This window comes from Terrapene carolina, unplaced genomic scaffold, assembly GCF_002925995.2.
Source record: "Terrapene carolina triunguis isolate 2854851 unplaced genomic scaffold, T_m_triunguis-2.0 Scaffold130, whole genome shotgun sequence".
Taxonomy (NCBI): Eukaryota; Metazoa; Chordata; order Testudines; family Emydidae; genus Terrapene; species Terrapene triunguis.
The window spans coordinates 12,603,626-12,621,263 of NW_020664481.1; the positions used below are offsets into that span (position 1 = coordinate 12,603,626).

The 17,638-nt window shown below is 38.6% G+C and overlaps 2 protein-coding genes across 7 annotated transcripts in view; one reads left to right on the forward strand and one right to left on the reverse strand.

Moving 5' to 3' along the window:
- The window catches only part of RTF2 (replication termination factor 2), a 56,558-nt gene that overhangs the window by 21,499 nt on the left and 17,421 nt on the right, over nt 1–17,638 (reverse strand). The window lies entirely within an intron of this gene.
- On the forward strand, nt 4,735–17,014 carry LOC112109025 (beta-1,3-galactosyl-O-glycosyl-glycoprotein beta-1,6-N-acetylglucosaminyltransferase 7). Of its 5 annotated transcripts, none has more exons than XM_024203383.1 (6): nt 4,735–5,263; nt 8,539–8,700; nt 9,219–9,284; nt 10,067–11,101; nt 11,578–11,673; nt 12,733–17,014. In XM_024203383.1, exons 4-6 carry the CDS (start codon nt 10,126–10,128, stop codon nt 12,957–12,959), a joined length of 1,299 nt encoding a protein of 432 aa, XP_024059151.1. In that variant the 5' UTR covers nt 4,735–5,263; nt 8,539–8,700; nt 9,219–9,284; nt 10,067–10,125; the 3' UTR covers nt 12,960–17,014. The 5 variants fall into 5 exon arrangements, with proteins under 5 accessions (XP_024059151.1, XP_024059152.1, XP_024059153.1 ...); XM_024203384.1 differs by having other exon boundaries at nt 9,219–9,222; XM_024203385.1 differs by lacking the exon at nt 8,539–8,700 and having other exon boundaries at nt 9,219–9,222.

Below are 17,638 nucleotides of genomic sequence, written 5' to 3' on the forward strand. Positions count from 1 at the left end.
CATTAAACAACTATTTGAACTGTGGGAGCAATAGGCATCCAAAAGCCTTCAGAATCTGACTTTACAGATACGTAGATACACACACACTTTACTATCAAAAAGGTAATTTCAGATTCTGAAGGTCTAATACCTATACACTTCAATTAATTGTTCAATAGGTATAGAAGATACAACTAGCTACACACAAACTCTGATGTCACAAGGTAGCCAGAACTTAGAGTATAAAAAGAGTAGCTTTTAGAAGAAATGAAAATCTTTTTAAATTAAAATGAAACTGATTGCATTGATATGAAAAAAATTACATAAGAAAAATAAAGCCTTTTTTAGTACCAATATTTTTTTTAAAGTTTTCATTATACTAAAATCTTCTCTTCCTGCCACATACCAAAATCAGGGTTTGTACCTCAACTACTTAGACTATAAGCTTTTTGAGGTAAGAATCATCTTCTTGTTCTGTGTTTGTACAGTGGCTAGCACAGCGGGGTCCTGGTCTAAGACTGGGGCTCCTAGGAGCTATGGTAATAACAGATACAAATGTACCTTTTATACCTATTAACAAATTTAGCTTTATGCATTTAAAGCTTGGCATCTCTGTGTTATTGTTCATTCAGTGTCTCTTAAAACAAATGTGGAACTCTAAGCCTAAAGACATAAAAGCCAAATTAGGTTGTTTATTTCCCCCCCCTCCCCAAATGTATGTACATTTGATTGTTGAAAACATAAAAAGGGCTAGAATTCTCTTCCGAGGAATCTACAGCAGGCCATGGAATACATATCTCCATACCTCTACTGTCCCCTGTTCCCCCCACACACACACCAGCCACCCTCTAAACCAGAACTGGGCAAACTTTTTGGCCTGAGAGCCACATCTCGGTATGTAAATTGTATGGCAGGCCATGAATGCTCACGCAATTGGGGGTTGGGGTGCGGGAGGGCTCCAGCTGGGGGTGTGGGCACTGGGCTGGGGCCAGAAATGAGTTCAGGGTGCAGGAGTAGGCTCCGGGCTGGGGTAGGGGGTTGGGATGCGGGAGGGGGTGAGGGCTCCAGCTGAAGGTGCGGGCTCTGGGGTGGGGCTGCGGATGAGGGGTTTGGGATGCATGAAGGTGCTCTGGGCTGGGATCAAGGGGTTCGGAGGGCAGGAAGGGGATCAGCACTGGGGCAGGAGGTCGGGGGGGGCGCGACTCAGGGGTGCAGGTTCCGGGCAGCACTTAACTCAACCACTCCCGGAAGCAGTGGCATGTCCCCGCCTCAGGCTCCTATGTGGAGGCGTGGCCAGATGGCTCTGCGCGTTGCCCCATCCGCAGGTGCCGCCCCCGCAACTCCCCGCGTAGTCCCCTGGCTACCCCTATGTGTAGGAGCTGGAGGAGGGACATGCCGCTGCTTCCGGGAGCTGCATGGAGCCATGGCACGCGCGGAGCGGGGTAAGCCCCCGATCCTGCTCCCCAGCAGGAGTTCGAGGGCTGGATTAAAAGGTCTGACAGGCTGGACGCGACCTGTGGCCCATAGTTTGCCCACCCCTGCTCTAAACAGGGCAAGAATTTAGAAGGAAGGATTGACTAGTGTTTTATTAGACCTGAGGCCAACCCGTACTTCATGTGCCAGCCAATCACAAGCTCATGCATTAACATGGTGCTTCAGAAGATGAATGACTACTAGCTAAAAATACTTTTGGGAGGCCAGTATGTAAAGATGCCACTTCAAAAGACTATTCATTAGAAACAGTAATTCAAGTATTGAAAAATTCATTTTCCTCAGTGTGTGGGGAAGTAGGGGCAGGATGGAGGTGAAAGAAAAAGGGTAACGAGGAAAGAGGAGAAAAGACACTTTAAGCTATTAATTTGTAGAATTTAAACTTTCCTCCAGAGTTTCTAGTTCTTAATAGTTGCAAACAACCCTCTAACTGTGAACTAATGCACTGCTGTCTGCAGAGGACCGCTTTGGTCCCTTGTTTCTGTTCAGTTTTCCTAAACAGCCACAAAGTGAAATCAACAAGACTCTCGTCGGTTTCACAGTTGCTCTTCATAATCCTAAAGCCTTTGTCTACACAGTCTTTTGGCCCAAGCCTCCCAGCCTGGGTTGACAAACTTGGCCTAGCAAGGCTCTTGCTAGTGCTCTAAAAATAGTTTATACACAGCATTCTGAAGTTGTGGCTGGTGCTGAAGCTTGGGCTCTGAAGCCTAAGGAAGTGGGTGGGTTTCCGGGCCTGAGCTCCAGCCTGAGCTGCAAGTTCAAAGCACTGTCTACACAGCTATTTTTAAAGCTCCAATATGTATATCCATGTAAAAAGGGGATAGAGAATAAGACTGAGAATATATTATTGCCCTTATATAAATCGATGGTACGCCCACATTTCGAATACTGCGTACAGATGTGGTCTCCTCATCTAAAAAAAGATATACTGGCACTAGAAAAGATTCAGAAAAGGGCAACTAAAATGATTAAGGGTTTGGAATGGGTCCCATATGAGGAGAGATTAAAGAGGCTAGGACTCTTCAGCTTGGAAAAGAGGAGACTAAGGGGGGATATGATAGAGGTATATAAAATCATGAGTGATGTGGAGAAAGTGGATAAGGAAAAGTTATTTACTTATTCCCATAATACAAGAACTAGGGGTCACCAAATGAAATTAATAGGCAGCAGGTTTAAAACAAATACAAGGAAGTTCTTCTTCACGCAGCGCACAGTCAACTTGTGGAACTCCTTACCTGAGGAGGTTGTGAAGGCTAGGACTATAACAGCATTTAAAAGAGAACTGGATAAATTCTTGGTGGTTATGTCCATTAATGGCTATTAGCCAGGATGGGTAAGGAATGGTGTCCCTAGCCTCTGTTTGTCAGAGGATGGAGATGGATGGCAGGAGAGAGATCACTTGATCATTGCCTGTTGGTCCACTCCCTCTGGGGCACCTGGCATTGGCCACTGTCGGTAGACAGGATACTGGGCTAGATGGACCTTTGGTCTGACCCGGTACGGCCGTTCTTATGTCTAGGAGGCTCACTCCCGATTTGCTCCCAAATGCTATTTAGACATACCCAAATAGGCTTGTTAAAAGTATGATCTGTAATAGAGGCAAGCAGTGGAGATACACAAGGGGAGAAAAAAAAAAGCTGGGGAGGAGCAGCTGACACACTTAATTCCTTCCCCCAACTTTTGCAGGAGTCAGGAGGCGTGGCAGAGTAGTCAATCCTTGCCCACAGAACCCCATGATGTATTGGGGGGGAGGGGAAGACAAGGGAGAGGAGCAAGAAAACAGCAATTCGGGGAAGAGCAGAGGCTTCAAATTTGTCATCCAGAGGCTGATGGAAAAGAGATCCTCAAGAATAGTCTGTGGACAACACCGTTGTAAGAATCCCAGCATCTTCCTCTTCATAGCAGCTGGGAAGAAGTAGGCTGTTTCTCTCACTAGGATATTGCTCTTGGATCTGCCTGGCGGGTCCCCATTTCCTCACATTTTTTATTGGCCCCTTTGGCTAGTAGGCTGCTAGCTGATAAGTGCCTGATGAATGTTGCAAGTTCTGCGGTAACCTTAAGTCACGCAGGAGAAGATACTCCCTTTTCCGTGCAGGCCCTCAGATGGCTGACGTGGCCTCCAAATGAGTTCAAAGTACAACCTCTTTGCTGAAATCTGAAAATATATTTGGATAAGATTAACTTCTTCCTGCTGAACCAACTTCTAGGGAGAAACATTTTCTTTGGAGTGGTCTTCTTTACTTGTCAATCCTAGGACTAAACAGATCACCCAACAGTGACAACCACTGGAACACTCCCTCCAAGAATACTGTGCTGAGCCAGCCTGCCTGAATGTCATCTGTATTGTGAGAAAAACGTGTGTCAATCTTGCAAAGGAGCCCTCCAGCTCTGCACAGGGCGCACAACCTTCAATTCTAGGTCAATACAAAACAGTACTTCAAAAACCAAGAGCCTTGGCAAGACTGACTGCCAGAGTGTCTCTCAAGGAGGCTGACATCTGTCATTTATATCATGTACAGGATTAAATACACCACAAAAGTCTTAACATATAATTCTTCCAAACTGTTCATCAAGAAGGTTGTTCAGCAAAATTAACTGGGTGGCAAAATGATTAAATTCTGGGGGGAGGGAACAAGAGAAACAGTAAAAACAAATGACAGAAACATGATTTAGATACTATCTGAATTCTGCAGTTCATTTCCATAGGATCCTTTTCTGAAGCCCTATGCACATGAATTATAGATAAAATATCAACCTTACTTTAGTTACGAAAGAAAAGGTCATCCAGCACATACAATATGCACTGCAGAGTTGTGATAATTAATACATTACAGCATCTAAAACAATAGTGCTATTGGTTATTAAGGACCCTATGCTGCAACTCTGTATACAGAGTTTCCTTTGAAGTCAGCGCCTTTCATTTTTGGAGTGCCTGCAGCAGCTCCTTAAGATATTTCTAGGCCATCTCTGTACTTATTTCTGACCAACAGACTTTTTGTTCAATCAAAGTGACAAAAGTGCAGCTGTAGACCTTCTCACACATACTATTTTTAGACTGCAAATACACAAAACACAAAAGTATTTCTCTCTCTCTCTCGGCAGTTCTCATACCCAAAAGCTCCTCAGCCCCTACCGGGCTTATCTATTATCTTTTTACTTATTTAACAAGTGTTAAATTTTACAAAAGCAGAAGGGAAATATTTAGATTAGGAGAACGCAAAGAAATGCAAGTGTCTCCTCTAGGATTTTTGTTTTGTTTTTAAACTTCAAGCTGCTATGGAAATCCGAACACACCCCTCCATTATACTCAGTTGTCTGCTTAAATTGGAAAGTTTCAGCAGATAAAGAGTTAAGAAAAGCATAAGGTTTTTTCCACATCGTTCACAGTGCTGTGATAGCAACCCAGAGGTTAAAGCCATAGAATACTATTTATAATCAGCTACAATGTAGTTTCTACAGATCTCAGACTGGTTTTTACTTCCTTAAAAGGCTGCGTCAGAGCAATGACAAAACAAATCCGGAGAAGCTGAAGCTTTCTTTCATTATTACATTAGAGGACATTGCTGCTTCTGAATATTAAAGGGGCTACTGCAGAACAAATATATTATGCAGTTAAGTGAACTAACCAGTAAATGAAAACATTTCATGTTAATATTTAACTGATTTCACATGACGTTTCCACATAAGGAACAAAATGAAGGACTTAGCCTGAATTTTCCCCGAAGGACAATGGATTACACATGGGATTTCTTTATTAAATTCTGCTGCAAATGTCTGGCTTCTCTTGTACAAGGTGAGTTTCCATAAGCTGGGTTTTAAGATTTATTTATTGCAACATCCCTTAAGAGAACTATAAAGAATGCTTTAATATTGACCAAAACATTGCATTTAGTTTTAAAAGTGTTTTTCAATATATTGCTTTTGTCTGCGAAATACAGTTCCTGTTATGTATGTTTATGAAGAAGGTCATTATATGTAAAAATCAAAGCTTTAAAATCTTTATAAAATTCAAGATCTTGTAACTGCAATTTAAGGTTTCTAGCAAACAACTCATTTTCTTACAACTGCATAACCCAGTGTTTTACAGCTTTTGTAGTAGCATTTGCATTAAATAGCAGTGCTCAAAAATTTTGTGCAGTAAACGAAGAAAACAGCTAAACTATTAGCCTTCATAAACCTGTTTGAGGTTCTAGTCAGTACTGATCCAATATTCATCTTTTAGTGTCAAAAGGATTTTAATTTCAAAGAAAGTATTTATTTGGAGTCCAATCTAGCAAAATTTTCATTTACCTCACGGAGTGTAGGATAAGGCCCATAACAATTTATTTAAAAAACAGTTGTAAGAAGTAAGGATACAATAAAGCGACATTCACTACTATTACTTTCTTTCAGAATGTAGGCTTGGACTTTGTAACTTTTTTTAGAATTTTATTGCTCACTTCCCTATATAATTCTACCACCATCTGTTGTATAACTCTCTCTTTAATCAGATAACAAACAACCTGAGTACATAGAAAAAAAACAAACTTTGAAATGAAGCATAAGTGCTTTTTAACCCCTTACTTTCTTTATAATATATATTCTCTTCTAAAGGCATTTGATTCACTAAATTATGAAGATGTGTGAACTGAAGTTTAACTAAACTTTAACTTTAAAGAAATACCACAAGTGCATATGCAGTAGCTGATTTAGGGATTCAGTGATTGGGCCAGAATATGAGGGCAGGGAGAGATGCTAACAAGCAAAATTGTTTTAACTGATCTGAATTTAGTTTTGTAAATAAGCAATTAAATATATCAGAAGCTACATAATGGGGTCTTGATTAACTGAACTGACTAGTATGTGGACGTATTTCTACAAGTAATGTTTTGTGATAAATTCACTTTGCTTTTTAGCTAACTTTCTCAAATTAAGATGTTTGAATTTTACCTTACCCCAATAGTTTCTTCCCCCACCCCCCACCTCCCATACTATCCAGAAAAGTCACCACATACAAACCTTGGAATTTTAACATGTTAACCGAAATTTTCAATTGAGTGCCTCAATTCAGCACCTAAAATTTATACCGAACAGAGGTGCCAAGCACCCAAAATAATCATTGACTTCAGCACCTCTGAATCAAGACACATATGTAACTAAGTTTGAAAGTACTGGCCATAATGTAACAAGGTACCCTGAGTATCAGGTCTATAACCATGATAACTCTTTGCTTATGATGAATACTTGTAGATATTTTTGTTTTAGTATATGCAAATTCAAGTTCACCCACGTACAGAGGGCTTGAGCAAAGGTCCTCCATACACACTGCCCCTTCGAGGGCAGATGGAGGTATGGGCAGATTGGTTTTGCAGGAGGCTCTCCATATTGGCTCAATATATTGCCTGTAAGGTCAGATAGGGGTTACAGGATATTCATATATCCAGTGGCCCAAACTTCCCATTGAGAGGCATAGAAAAAGCAACAGCTGTTTTTCAAGCTTTCAGGCTGGTACAGTGACTGTGGAGGGCTTGTGTTTTAGCCCCATGGCCTCATGATGGGTTTTATGGAATTCTGTATTTCCACACAAAGCTTGCCTATTCAAGCCTTGTGCAGAAAGGAGGCAATTTCAACCTGACCTTAATGCTTTACTTGCCTTTAAATGTTAGCATATTACAGAAAGTTTGCAGTACCATCACAAAAAAATTAAGTAACAACTGGCACAAGAAAAATGAGATTAATAGTGAAAATAAACCACTGACATCACTATTATTTTAAACTAAATACAGTCACCTTCACTAAGGGGACATACAAGTTAAAGACATCTAGGTAGATTGTTAGCAGAGACTTCTGATATTTATATATCCTATGTAAAACTTATGTATATTCTTGTTACTGTTCTCTTGTCTCCTTCCTACTCTCAATCCTTCCATGCATTTTATCTTTCTTAGACTGTAAACTCTGCGGACCAGGGCTTTTTTTTCTCTGTACTGCACCTAGCACACTGGGGTCCCAATCCTGACTGAGGCCAGTTAGTGCTACAATAAATAAAACAGATTCCATGAAAAAAATGTTAAAGTGGATTTTTCACCATTTATGTTTATTTTTTACATTTGGAGTTAAAATATTATGCATATTCCTAAAATGTCTAAGAAATATATATTGGGGAAGGAATCTTCTCTTCTTACATGTTTGTGAAGTGCTGTATATATCTATGATACTATACAAAAACCAAAACTCTTTATAATGCTTAGCTACTACAATGCTAAGCACTATAGAAAAACCCAAGACAAATCCTAATAATCTCATGCAAAACCCCTAGAGGATGCTATTTATGGGTTTGACTGTTTTAAAGACTGTTTAAATATAAGTAATAAACAGACTATAGTTTGATTTCTCAGTTTTTAAATCTATCCATTAAATAATATTTCAAGAAAAAAATTCCTCCTCCTGCAGAGATGTTGCATTTCCTAATCTGGTTCTAAAGCATATAGATAGCAGCCCTATAAAAATTTATATGCTAGTGGATTTTCAATACCTTTTAATAACTTTGCATTTCCTGTCCTTCAATGCAACACTTATGCTGATGTCCAGCACAGTGAATGTCCCATGTGACACATGCCCTAGAGATCCCACCATTCACTAATTCAGAGTGACTTCTCTGTTCTCTTTTTAATCATTCACTCATTATAAAACAGTTATTCTGGCGCTAAGACAAAGCCAGTGCCACCCTACTGTAGCAAACCCTCAGCCCCGTAAACCCTGCTACTGGGTACATAATGTCCATTATACTAACCTATTCTTGGATCTGTTAGTCAGTTGGCAGCAGGCTACACTCCCAGTGCCTGTCACATTTCATTTCTGCTGTGAAAACGCTTGTGTCTATCTTTCAAAGACATTCTTCTCCTCTTGCTTTCTCCACAACATGAAAAGGTTGATGCTGATGTGAGTGCTGAATTGTTCAGCTTCAAGAGATGCAACAGACTCACTTAAAATCATGCTTGCAGATACATGTTTACAAAGTAAACATATCCCTTATGAGCCACTAAGAAAATATTCTTCTGGGACCTGATTTCATAATGTTGTTCTTAGGCCTGCGTGTTCAGTGCATACTGAAGAGTACTGCTGACTGACGCACAGTTAGGGCATAGAAGCAAAATGGATGAATCTTCCATCTAGTGTTCCAGAAAATGGATTAATGTGCTGAAGGGGAAAAATAAGACATTCTTCCAGCTTGAAATCCTGTGCTCTCTAGTAAGGACAATATGATAAATACATTATTTGTCAAAAGTCTAATAAGATTTAAAGATTATATGTTATAGAAGATCTCCAATTTTCAACTTCGATTTGTGTTGAGTTGTGTTATCCTCTGTTCGTAATGCTTTAGAAGCTTGAAAACAAAATTACTTTATTTGATCTTCTATTTGAAAAACGAGAAACTTTTGTTTTAAGAAAAGCATGAAATCTTAAGATTGTAAGAAATAGCTATGGAAAGATCTAAATTAATAAACTGCATTGATTTTCTTTGCTCATGAGACTCTAATGAAAAATTCTGATATCAAGTGATGTTGACAGATGCAAAATATGCTACATTTATGTGTGAAATATCAATATTTTGCTACAAGCAGTTAACTTAAATAAAGGTTAAAAAAAGTATTACATGAAGCAGTAGAAAGCATGAATTGTCTTTACAATTACAAGTAAAACTGTTAGTCTGATAAATATTATTTTAGGACTTCTATCAATTTCATTGAATGTCTTTTCTTTTCTAGGAAGGTATATATCCTATGCCAAATACTTCACGGATAAGGACTAATGACTTGGGAGACTGGACTGCTGTAATGTCATGCTTATGATCTGAGATATCTGTAAAAATATATATTTTCACATATAAAACATGAAATTCTAAACAATTTTGCTGTAACAGAACTGAATCGACTGATCTATACATGTTAGAAAGTAAATTACAGCTATTGTCTTTAGGATAGGTTTAAGTAAGCTAAAAACAAGAAAATGCATTGTGTTTTCAGGTTTTGTATTCAAAAGCACTAATTTAAAGACGTTACAGACAAAAAACAAATGAACCATGGCTCACTTTTTATTATAACGATGGTAACAAAAGTATAGAGATACCTTTGTGGATCACATTGTGATCTTTGGCTCTTATTTTAGTAGTTTTTCTACAGCTAAACCTATCCGAGAGAGAGATATGAAGCTTTAGTATTGTCAAAACGTATCTGGTATGTCCTATCTACTCCTGTGGGAGGAGCATCCATTTAATAACAGCTGTCAAAAGAGATTAAAATATTTAATAACTCTTGGGCTGACACAGGAGAAAAAACAAAAAATACAGCTAATGTAAGTAATAATTGGAATCTGCAGAGAATGCAACAGCGGATATGTTCAGCTCCTTATTGTCAATAAGGGTGAACACAGGGTGGGGGAACAAAGTTAAAGTTTATTTTAGAATGTGACACTTATTCCTAACTGCCTTCCCATATTGGTGCTTGTGAAATTTAGCACTTCTATGCAATACTAAGAATACAATTTCTGCATCTATAAATGCATAATTGCTTCATCAGGTTAAAGAAATTAAAACACTATTTTCTCCCCCTTTTAGGTAATTTGAACTATGTTTAATTGAACTATGGTCAGAAGAAAGTTTCTAGAGAGCAAAAAATGAACCAACTTGATGCAACAAAATCAGGATTTTTAGTGTGCATTGGCCTCTGTATTTTCATCTTCACTTTTATCTATGTAAGAAACACATTTTCTAAGGTACCAAGTGAACAAAAATCCTTCCCAGATACAGCAGAATGTGGTGTTTATCCAGATGAACTTTGTTCAGCGCTTTTTGAGGGGAAAAGTGCTGCACCTCAAATTGGAAGTGTGTGTCAGATTATTCACCAACCTGAAATGCCTGACTGCATACGGACTCCATGCAATTGCTCTACAGTCTTGAAGAGTCTGCATTTTATAACAAGACCACTATCTGAAGAAGAAGGAAACTTCTCCTTGGCATACATCATCACAATTCACAAGGAGTTAGAAATGTTTGTGAAGCTACTCAGAGCCATTTATCTGCCTCAGAATGTTTATTGCATACACATAGATGAAAAGTCACCACAGGATTACAAAACTGCAGTGCAAAACCTAGTTAACTGCTTTGAAAACATTTTTATTTCATCAAAAAGAGAAAATGTTGTTTATGCAGGATTTTCAAGATTACAAGCTGATATTAATTGTATGAAGGACTTAGTTAATGCCAAAACTCAATGGAATTATGTTATTAATCTGTGTGGCCAGGATTATCCCATCAAAACAAACAAAGAAATTATACAGTACATCAAAAGTAAATGGAATGATAAAAATATTACTCCTGGGGTGGTCCAACCTCCTCATATGAAACATAGGACGCATCTTAGTTACAAAGAATATGTACATTCAGGAACATCCTACGTGTATCCAACCAAGAATATGAAAGATGATCCTCCACATAACTTAACTATATATTTTGGTACTGCTTACTATGTACTCACTAGAAAGTTTGTGGAGTTTACACTGACCGATGTACGTGCAAAAGATTTGCTTGAATGGTCAAAGGACACATACAGTCCAGATGAGCACTACTGGGTCACACTGAATCGTTTAAGTGGTAAGATGCATGTTATTTATACCATGAATTGCCTCCTTGTCCCACATTATTATGACATTTCAGCCCAGGAGAGTGATGAGGTTCCCTTTGGAACCCAGTGATGCCATTGTATATCAGCTGCAGAGGTTATTTCCTCCATCCTCAGTGGATGTACTGCAGTGTCCACATCCCCTGATGGTTTGGGAAATAAAAGATGGAATCTTTAAGTATTCCAAGTATCACAAATGGCAGTGCAGACCACTAGTTACTGGGCTAGAAAAATGCAGCTTTTAAGCATGTCCCCTAACCCCCTGTATAGACTACTTGTTCTAATGGAGCAATAAATTGGGCAAACCTATTTGATATTTCTATTATCTGTCATTTTTAATATCTGTAAAATGAAGAAACAATAAGGCAATACTTTTAAAAGATAGCTTCAAAGACAATCAACATTATTTGTGTTACACTGTCTTTAGCTTTGGTTTGATTTTTTTTAGATGCTCCAGCTGCTACACCAAATGCACAGTGGGAAGGAAATATACGAGCTATTAAATGGAAAGATCAAGAAGGAGTTGCACATAATGGCTGCAAAGGTAATGTGATAACTGAAAACAGAACTAGGCCCTTTCAAAACACTGTATTTATGAAATACCACTATCAGATAAATTGATGCACTTGCTCTAACATCCATTGCAGAATAATTCTTATGTTTCATAATTATCCATGAAATGTCTCAGTCATGGATATTTTATTTTTTTAAAGTATCAAATAAAAGCAACCATACTAAATTACTCTTATACCCAGTCCAAATATCTTTTGATATCTTCGAATACTGCAGACTGTTACAGTACCTATTTACTAAACTGTTCTTTTAACCCCCAACTAAGAAGATAGTTCTATAATTAAGTGAGTTAATGACCGAGTTCCACACATTTAACATTTCAGTAGCATTAAAGCTTAAACTAGTGTTTTTACAAGCCATTGCACACTCACATAATTCCCACCTATTAAATGAACATGTATCCAGTGCACGAACCTTAGTAGTTCGCCTTAAACAGAAGAGAACAGATTTACTTGACATCCATTTGACAAATATGCACGTTCAACAAGTGAGTGTGCATGTGTCCACAAGGTAACTCAGGGTTGGCCTATGTGTAGTCCAGCAATACAGGCAAAAATGCGGAAATATACTGATGTCTAAAGAGCAGTTTGACCCTGGTTGAGTATTCAATCACCTACTTTCATTTAAACCTGTAACTGCCATAAACTAAGCACAGAGGAAATTTGGGGACAGGACAAAACAAGATGAATGAATTGTTGTACCCCAGAGGAGAGCATGGGATCAGACCACCAACAGGTCAAGTGAGCAACATGAAGCACTGCAATGTGTCACTGAAGCAGCAAGTCTGGGTACAATGTACACCCCTTTGTCTAAAATCAATAATCAGTATGTAGCCCCTTGTTTTTATAAGTAACAAAACAGTAATATTCTTTAGATTTACTTCAATAAGCAGATACATCTATTTGTCATTAATGTTAGTAGCACCTTAAAGTATTTTTAAAAACATCTAATTCATTATTCCCCACTTTGTGAACCTTCTGCATTTCAGTCAGCTTGGAATTGTTAATATATTTACATTTTGTCTTTGCAGGTCATTACATCCGAGATATTTGTGTCTATGGACTGGGGGATTTACAGTGGATCATTGAATCACCTAATTTATTTGCCAACAAGTTTGAGCCCACAACATATCCACTTGTTATGGACTGCCTAGAGAGACGCTATAGGCTTAAAGTACTGCAGCAAGCTGAAGTCCCACTAGAAGCCCACTGGCATTTTCAGGAAAGTAACTATTTTAATATGAAGTTGAATGTTTGAGCCTACTGAACATCTAAAATATTGAGGAGAAAGAATGGGAAGAAATTAGCAACATGTCTTTTAAAAGTGCAGACTTCTTTATATAAATTATATTTAGGGAAGGTGGTATCATCAACCCAGCTCCTGTTCTGTTGTTCACCAACTACCATCTCTGGGAACTACAAACTGTAAGAAAGTTCCTATCGGTATTAAGAAATCCTTAATTATTGAATAGAGTACACTCACGATTACTTCAGTACAGACTGCTTTTGAGAAAGTTCTGAAGAATATGGACAAAAAGATCAGAAGACAAATTTTTAATAAGGAAAGAAGTGACTTTTTTCCCTATACCTGAATAAACTACCATATGATTATATATGAGACTTATCAAAGAGAAGCAGAAAATTCAAGCTACTCCTTAAAATGATTCATTCAATGGGGGAAATAATTGTTTCATATGGCCCTGAAGAAAGCACCATTCAAGTTGCTGAAATAGAAAATAAGAAGCACAGATTGAACAAAGACAAAATATTAAGATTTTAAAGTTAAATTAAAGTGATGTCTAACTATATGTCCTAGTAAGTAACTTATTTTGAATCAAGGGAGAAGTTTACATTATGTACAGTAGTCTTAAAGGGACAGTGTAGGTTGAAAACATTCACTAAGTTGTTTTTTTAACCTAATAGAGTTGCAAGTAACACCTAAATTTCTAAAACTGAAAGAAGTCAAGTGATATACATATATGTGTGTATTTTCTCAGTTTATTTTGTGTATTTGTCAGCACTTTGTATATAGTCAATTTCACTGTTTTGTTGATGGCCTGTTACATTTCCTGGCTCATGCGCTAGCATGGCAACATCACTTATGCACTGCTCCGGTGGAAGCTTACATGCATATTTTTCACTGGAGGGTATTTATCAGTAGCAGAGCTGCTATTAGTTGAGTTTGGAGCTGGGGGGACCCTTTTCCTGGGATCTCTGAATGGAACTGGCAAACAATGGGAGCATAGACAGGGCAAGAAGGAACAGACTGTACTTGGGGTGGGGAGCAACTGGAAACTGGGCAACAGGCCCATTCTTCCATTCCACAGGGTATGCAGGTAGCCCACTTCTTTCCAACACCTATACATAGCTGTAGAGTTCAGAAAATATCTAGCAGCATACGAACATGCACACCACCTCCAAATCCATTTGTGGATTAAAGGAAGCACTGTTCTGCATCAGGAAGGTGGTGGCCCCAGCCAGACCCTATGAACAACCAACAAACCAGAGGCAATAGCACAAGGATTCCGCATAGGGTTGGGCAAGGACTTGTCTTCACTTCCCAGAACCCCTCTACTGGTTCTGGGGAACAAAGCAGTTCTTCTCTCCTTAAGCCTCTCCTGGCAGGCCTTACATCAATCCTGCGCTGAAATGACCGGTAGGAGAGTGGGGCACAACCACATTTGGGTGTTGGTGTTCTCAGGCCAGCCCACTCTCCCTTGAGCAAGAAATCCATATAAGCATCAGCAGAAGAGGAAAACAATTCACACTATATCACTGATGAAAGGGGACTCACAGAGAAACTTCCATTTTTTGGGGCCACTTAAAAAAATCCAAGTCATCAGTGTTCCTGAAAAAAAAATGTGTGCAGTGGAACCTCATTCCCACGACCCCAAATACACTCCTATATTTCCTAGAAGTGAATTTTGACCTAATACAGACTATTATTTATACATTGCACATTTAGAGACTTCCATCTAGATACCATTTTTTTCTATGGCTGCCAATGGGTCCTGCTTCTTGAAAATTTTAGAGGTATTCAATAGACCTTTGCTGTGCTCTGCCATTTATTTATGTATGGTATTTAATGGACTTCTGCCATGCTTTGCCAAGCACTTTTTAAAATAATCTAATACCACTCTCTGGAGTTCCTTTTTCACTCAGTCTGAGTCTCCCCATAAAATTTCTCTGGGGGAGTTCATAGGGGCCGCCCTTAAATTTAACCCATTCTCCAGCATGGTATTTATTTCTTCATATTTAAATTCTTAAACCCTTTTAAAGCCATTTCCCTAAATGCTAGCTTATGACCCCCACACTAATGGGTGTATACATTACATACTCAAGACGAGCGGATTCAAGTCATGGCACTACTGTTTTGGGGTTCCCGCAAGACCTCTTCCACTAGGTTCCCCAAGAACTCAGTTCAACTCCAGTCTCATCACTTAGCTTCCCTTATCAGGAGTACGGCAAAGCTGCGTGGAGTTGATCAGACTCAAGTGTCGGGGTGGATATAGGGCACACATCCAGTTACTCAGCAAACCTCCTCTTTTATTTAAATTTACCCATTTGCACTGCATCTTACATTTTGGGACTGGCTTCGTCACTTTGAAAGAACCAATCCTTATACAGCATGCACTGTCCGTGCACTACTTACTTTTTACCTCATTTTATGTTCCAGGCTTACCTTATCCATTATTATCTTGTCGGTTGTAAATGGTTCCCTGGGTGTTCCCCCTTATCTTAGCTAGTTCAGACATTCTGTTTCCAGCTTGCTGATCCATTTCCTTCCTTAATCCTGTCTCCCAACAAATAAGGCCTCACCCAGGTCCAATTACTCATGTCAAATCAGACCTATACCTGTGAGGTAGCAAAGTATTATTCCCCTCTTTCGAAATGCAAAAACTGAGCCACAGAGAGGTTAAGTGACTTACCCAAGGCCAAAGCGATTTCCCTTCCCGAGGTTGAGTGTGGAGCTGAGCCATATTATTGAACGGTTTCTTGGCAGCACAGTTTATTTGAAAAGAACTTTAACATAAGCACTGAGCATCTGTTTCCCTATTTATTTAGCAAGTCAAGAAATTCAACCTCTGCCTCCATAATTATCCATGGTATAAAAAGAATCAGCATACAACTTAGTTATTTAAAAATACATTGCAGCATAACTTTTATGAATGTCATGGTTTAAAGTCACAGGGTAAACTAGCAAATGCCTTTTCTCAAGAAAATTCATCATTAGAGCATTTTTCACTTTGTTTAGACTGATTGAAAACTAGGGATTTTGTTACGTGCATCAGTCATAACAAAATTAGCTTTGAACTTTCTCTTTAAACACCATTATAAAACATTAAGCGTATTTATCTGTTCTGCACAAATGTTTTAGAAAATAAATGTAATGATCACAATCATTTTGTTATAAGAGCCACTATAAAGGACTCTGTGTTTAGCTTGCACGTTAACAACCCAATCTGCCACCCTTATTCACAATAAGAAATATCTTTCTCCATAATTAATTAAATTAGTGGTTTACTTGTGTAGCAAGGAATCACTTAACGTGTATGAATAGCAGAATCTGGCCCTAACTGAATAAACTAGAGAAAAAAAATCTTAGTTTACAGCTGTCATGTACATAAAAAGAACCTCTTGTTAAAATAGTATTAAGGTACGATTTAAGAATGGGCAAGCCAAGAAGTTCAGAGTTGAGCCTGATCCTTCCTTAAAATAGCTCTTCTATATTTTATATAGTTTTAATACAAAACTCTACATATAAAAAAAATGGGGGGAGGGCAAGAAGTCACCCAACGTCAACACAATGGGGCAGTTTAAGAAAAACATTTCATCCCTAACTCTGATTTGGCACAACCTCGTTAAAGTAAAAGCCTTAACAATATTTCAACAACAATTTAAAAACAAGTCATTAATGTGACTAGGAGCTGAGAACAGCATTAACATATATTTATGGAAATTTATTAAACGCACATTGTTTTTTACCAGCAAGTTGTTCAGGGGTGTCTCATGTCAATCTGCATTTACTGACTTTTAAAAACTGTTGACTCAATAAACTTCAATCTATCATGTCAATGTGATTATGTACAAAGTATGCTGCATAACGTATCACAGATGCACTAATTCTATGGATGAAAAGCATTTGAAACACTTCTGAAAGTTGTTGCACATGTGCAACAGCTGTGTTTCCAAGATAAACATATTTGTGTATGTGTAAAAGGCATTATTTCAAATACAGTACTATAGCAAGAGTGTAGTAAAATCTGTTGAAAATGAAACATTTTCAAAATAAAATGTTAAAGAAATGCAAAAGATGGCATATAAAACCACCACTTCTATTTATTCACATTTACTTTACCACGGCTTATGAGAAATGTTATATTTAAAAAGATACCCTGGTTTCAATTAGAGAGCCTGCTGTATATTGCAAGGATAAAAAATAGAATCCTAAATATGGTTTTGAAGAACATAATGAAACTTGTATTTTGCTAATTTATCAAATCAATGGACCAGAAGTACATTGTTAAAGGTTCTGCCCACTCTCCCCTCCTATCCAATATACATATTAATCCCCTTGGTCCCTTCAAGTTCAGTCTTTGCTCTGCAGGAATGCTTGAATAATATTGCCAACTGTATGCATTATAGTCTTCTTATTGAGTGCTTGATTAGGGTTACCATACGTCCTCTTTTTCCCGGACATGTCCGGCTTTTCGGCACTCAACCCCCCCGTCCGGGGGGAATTGCCAAAAAGCCGAACATGTCCGGGAAAATGGCGGCTCTGCTCCTCCCCTGACTCTTCGGCTCTGTTTAAGAGCCGAGCTGCCCGAGCGCTATGGGCTTCAGGCAGCCCCCTTGCCTCTGGACCCCAGCCGCCGGCCGGGCACTTCCCCTCCCGGGCTCCGGCGGCGCAGGGTCCGGAGGCACGGGGGCTGCCCG

Coding starts and splice junctions, on each gene's coding strand:
- LOC112109025 (XM_024203383.1), top strand. CDS start 10,126: ATGAACCAACTTGATGCAACAAAATCAGGATTTTTAGTGTGCATTGGC. Junction 11,102..11,577: donor CACACTGAATCGTTTAAGTG/GTAAGATGCATG, acceptor GATTTTTTTTAG/ATGCTCCAGCTGCTACACCA. Junction 11,674..12,732: donor TGCACATAATGGCTGCAAAG/GTAATGTGATAA, acceptor TTGTCTTTGCAG/GTCATTACATCCGAGATATT.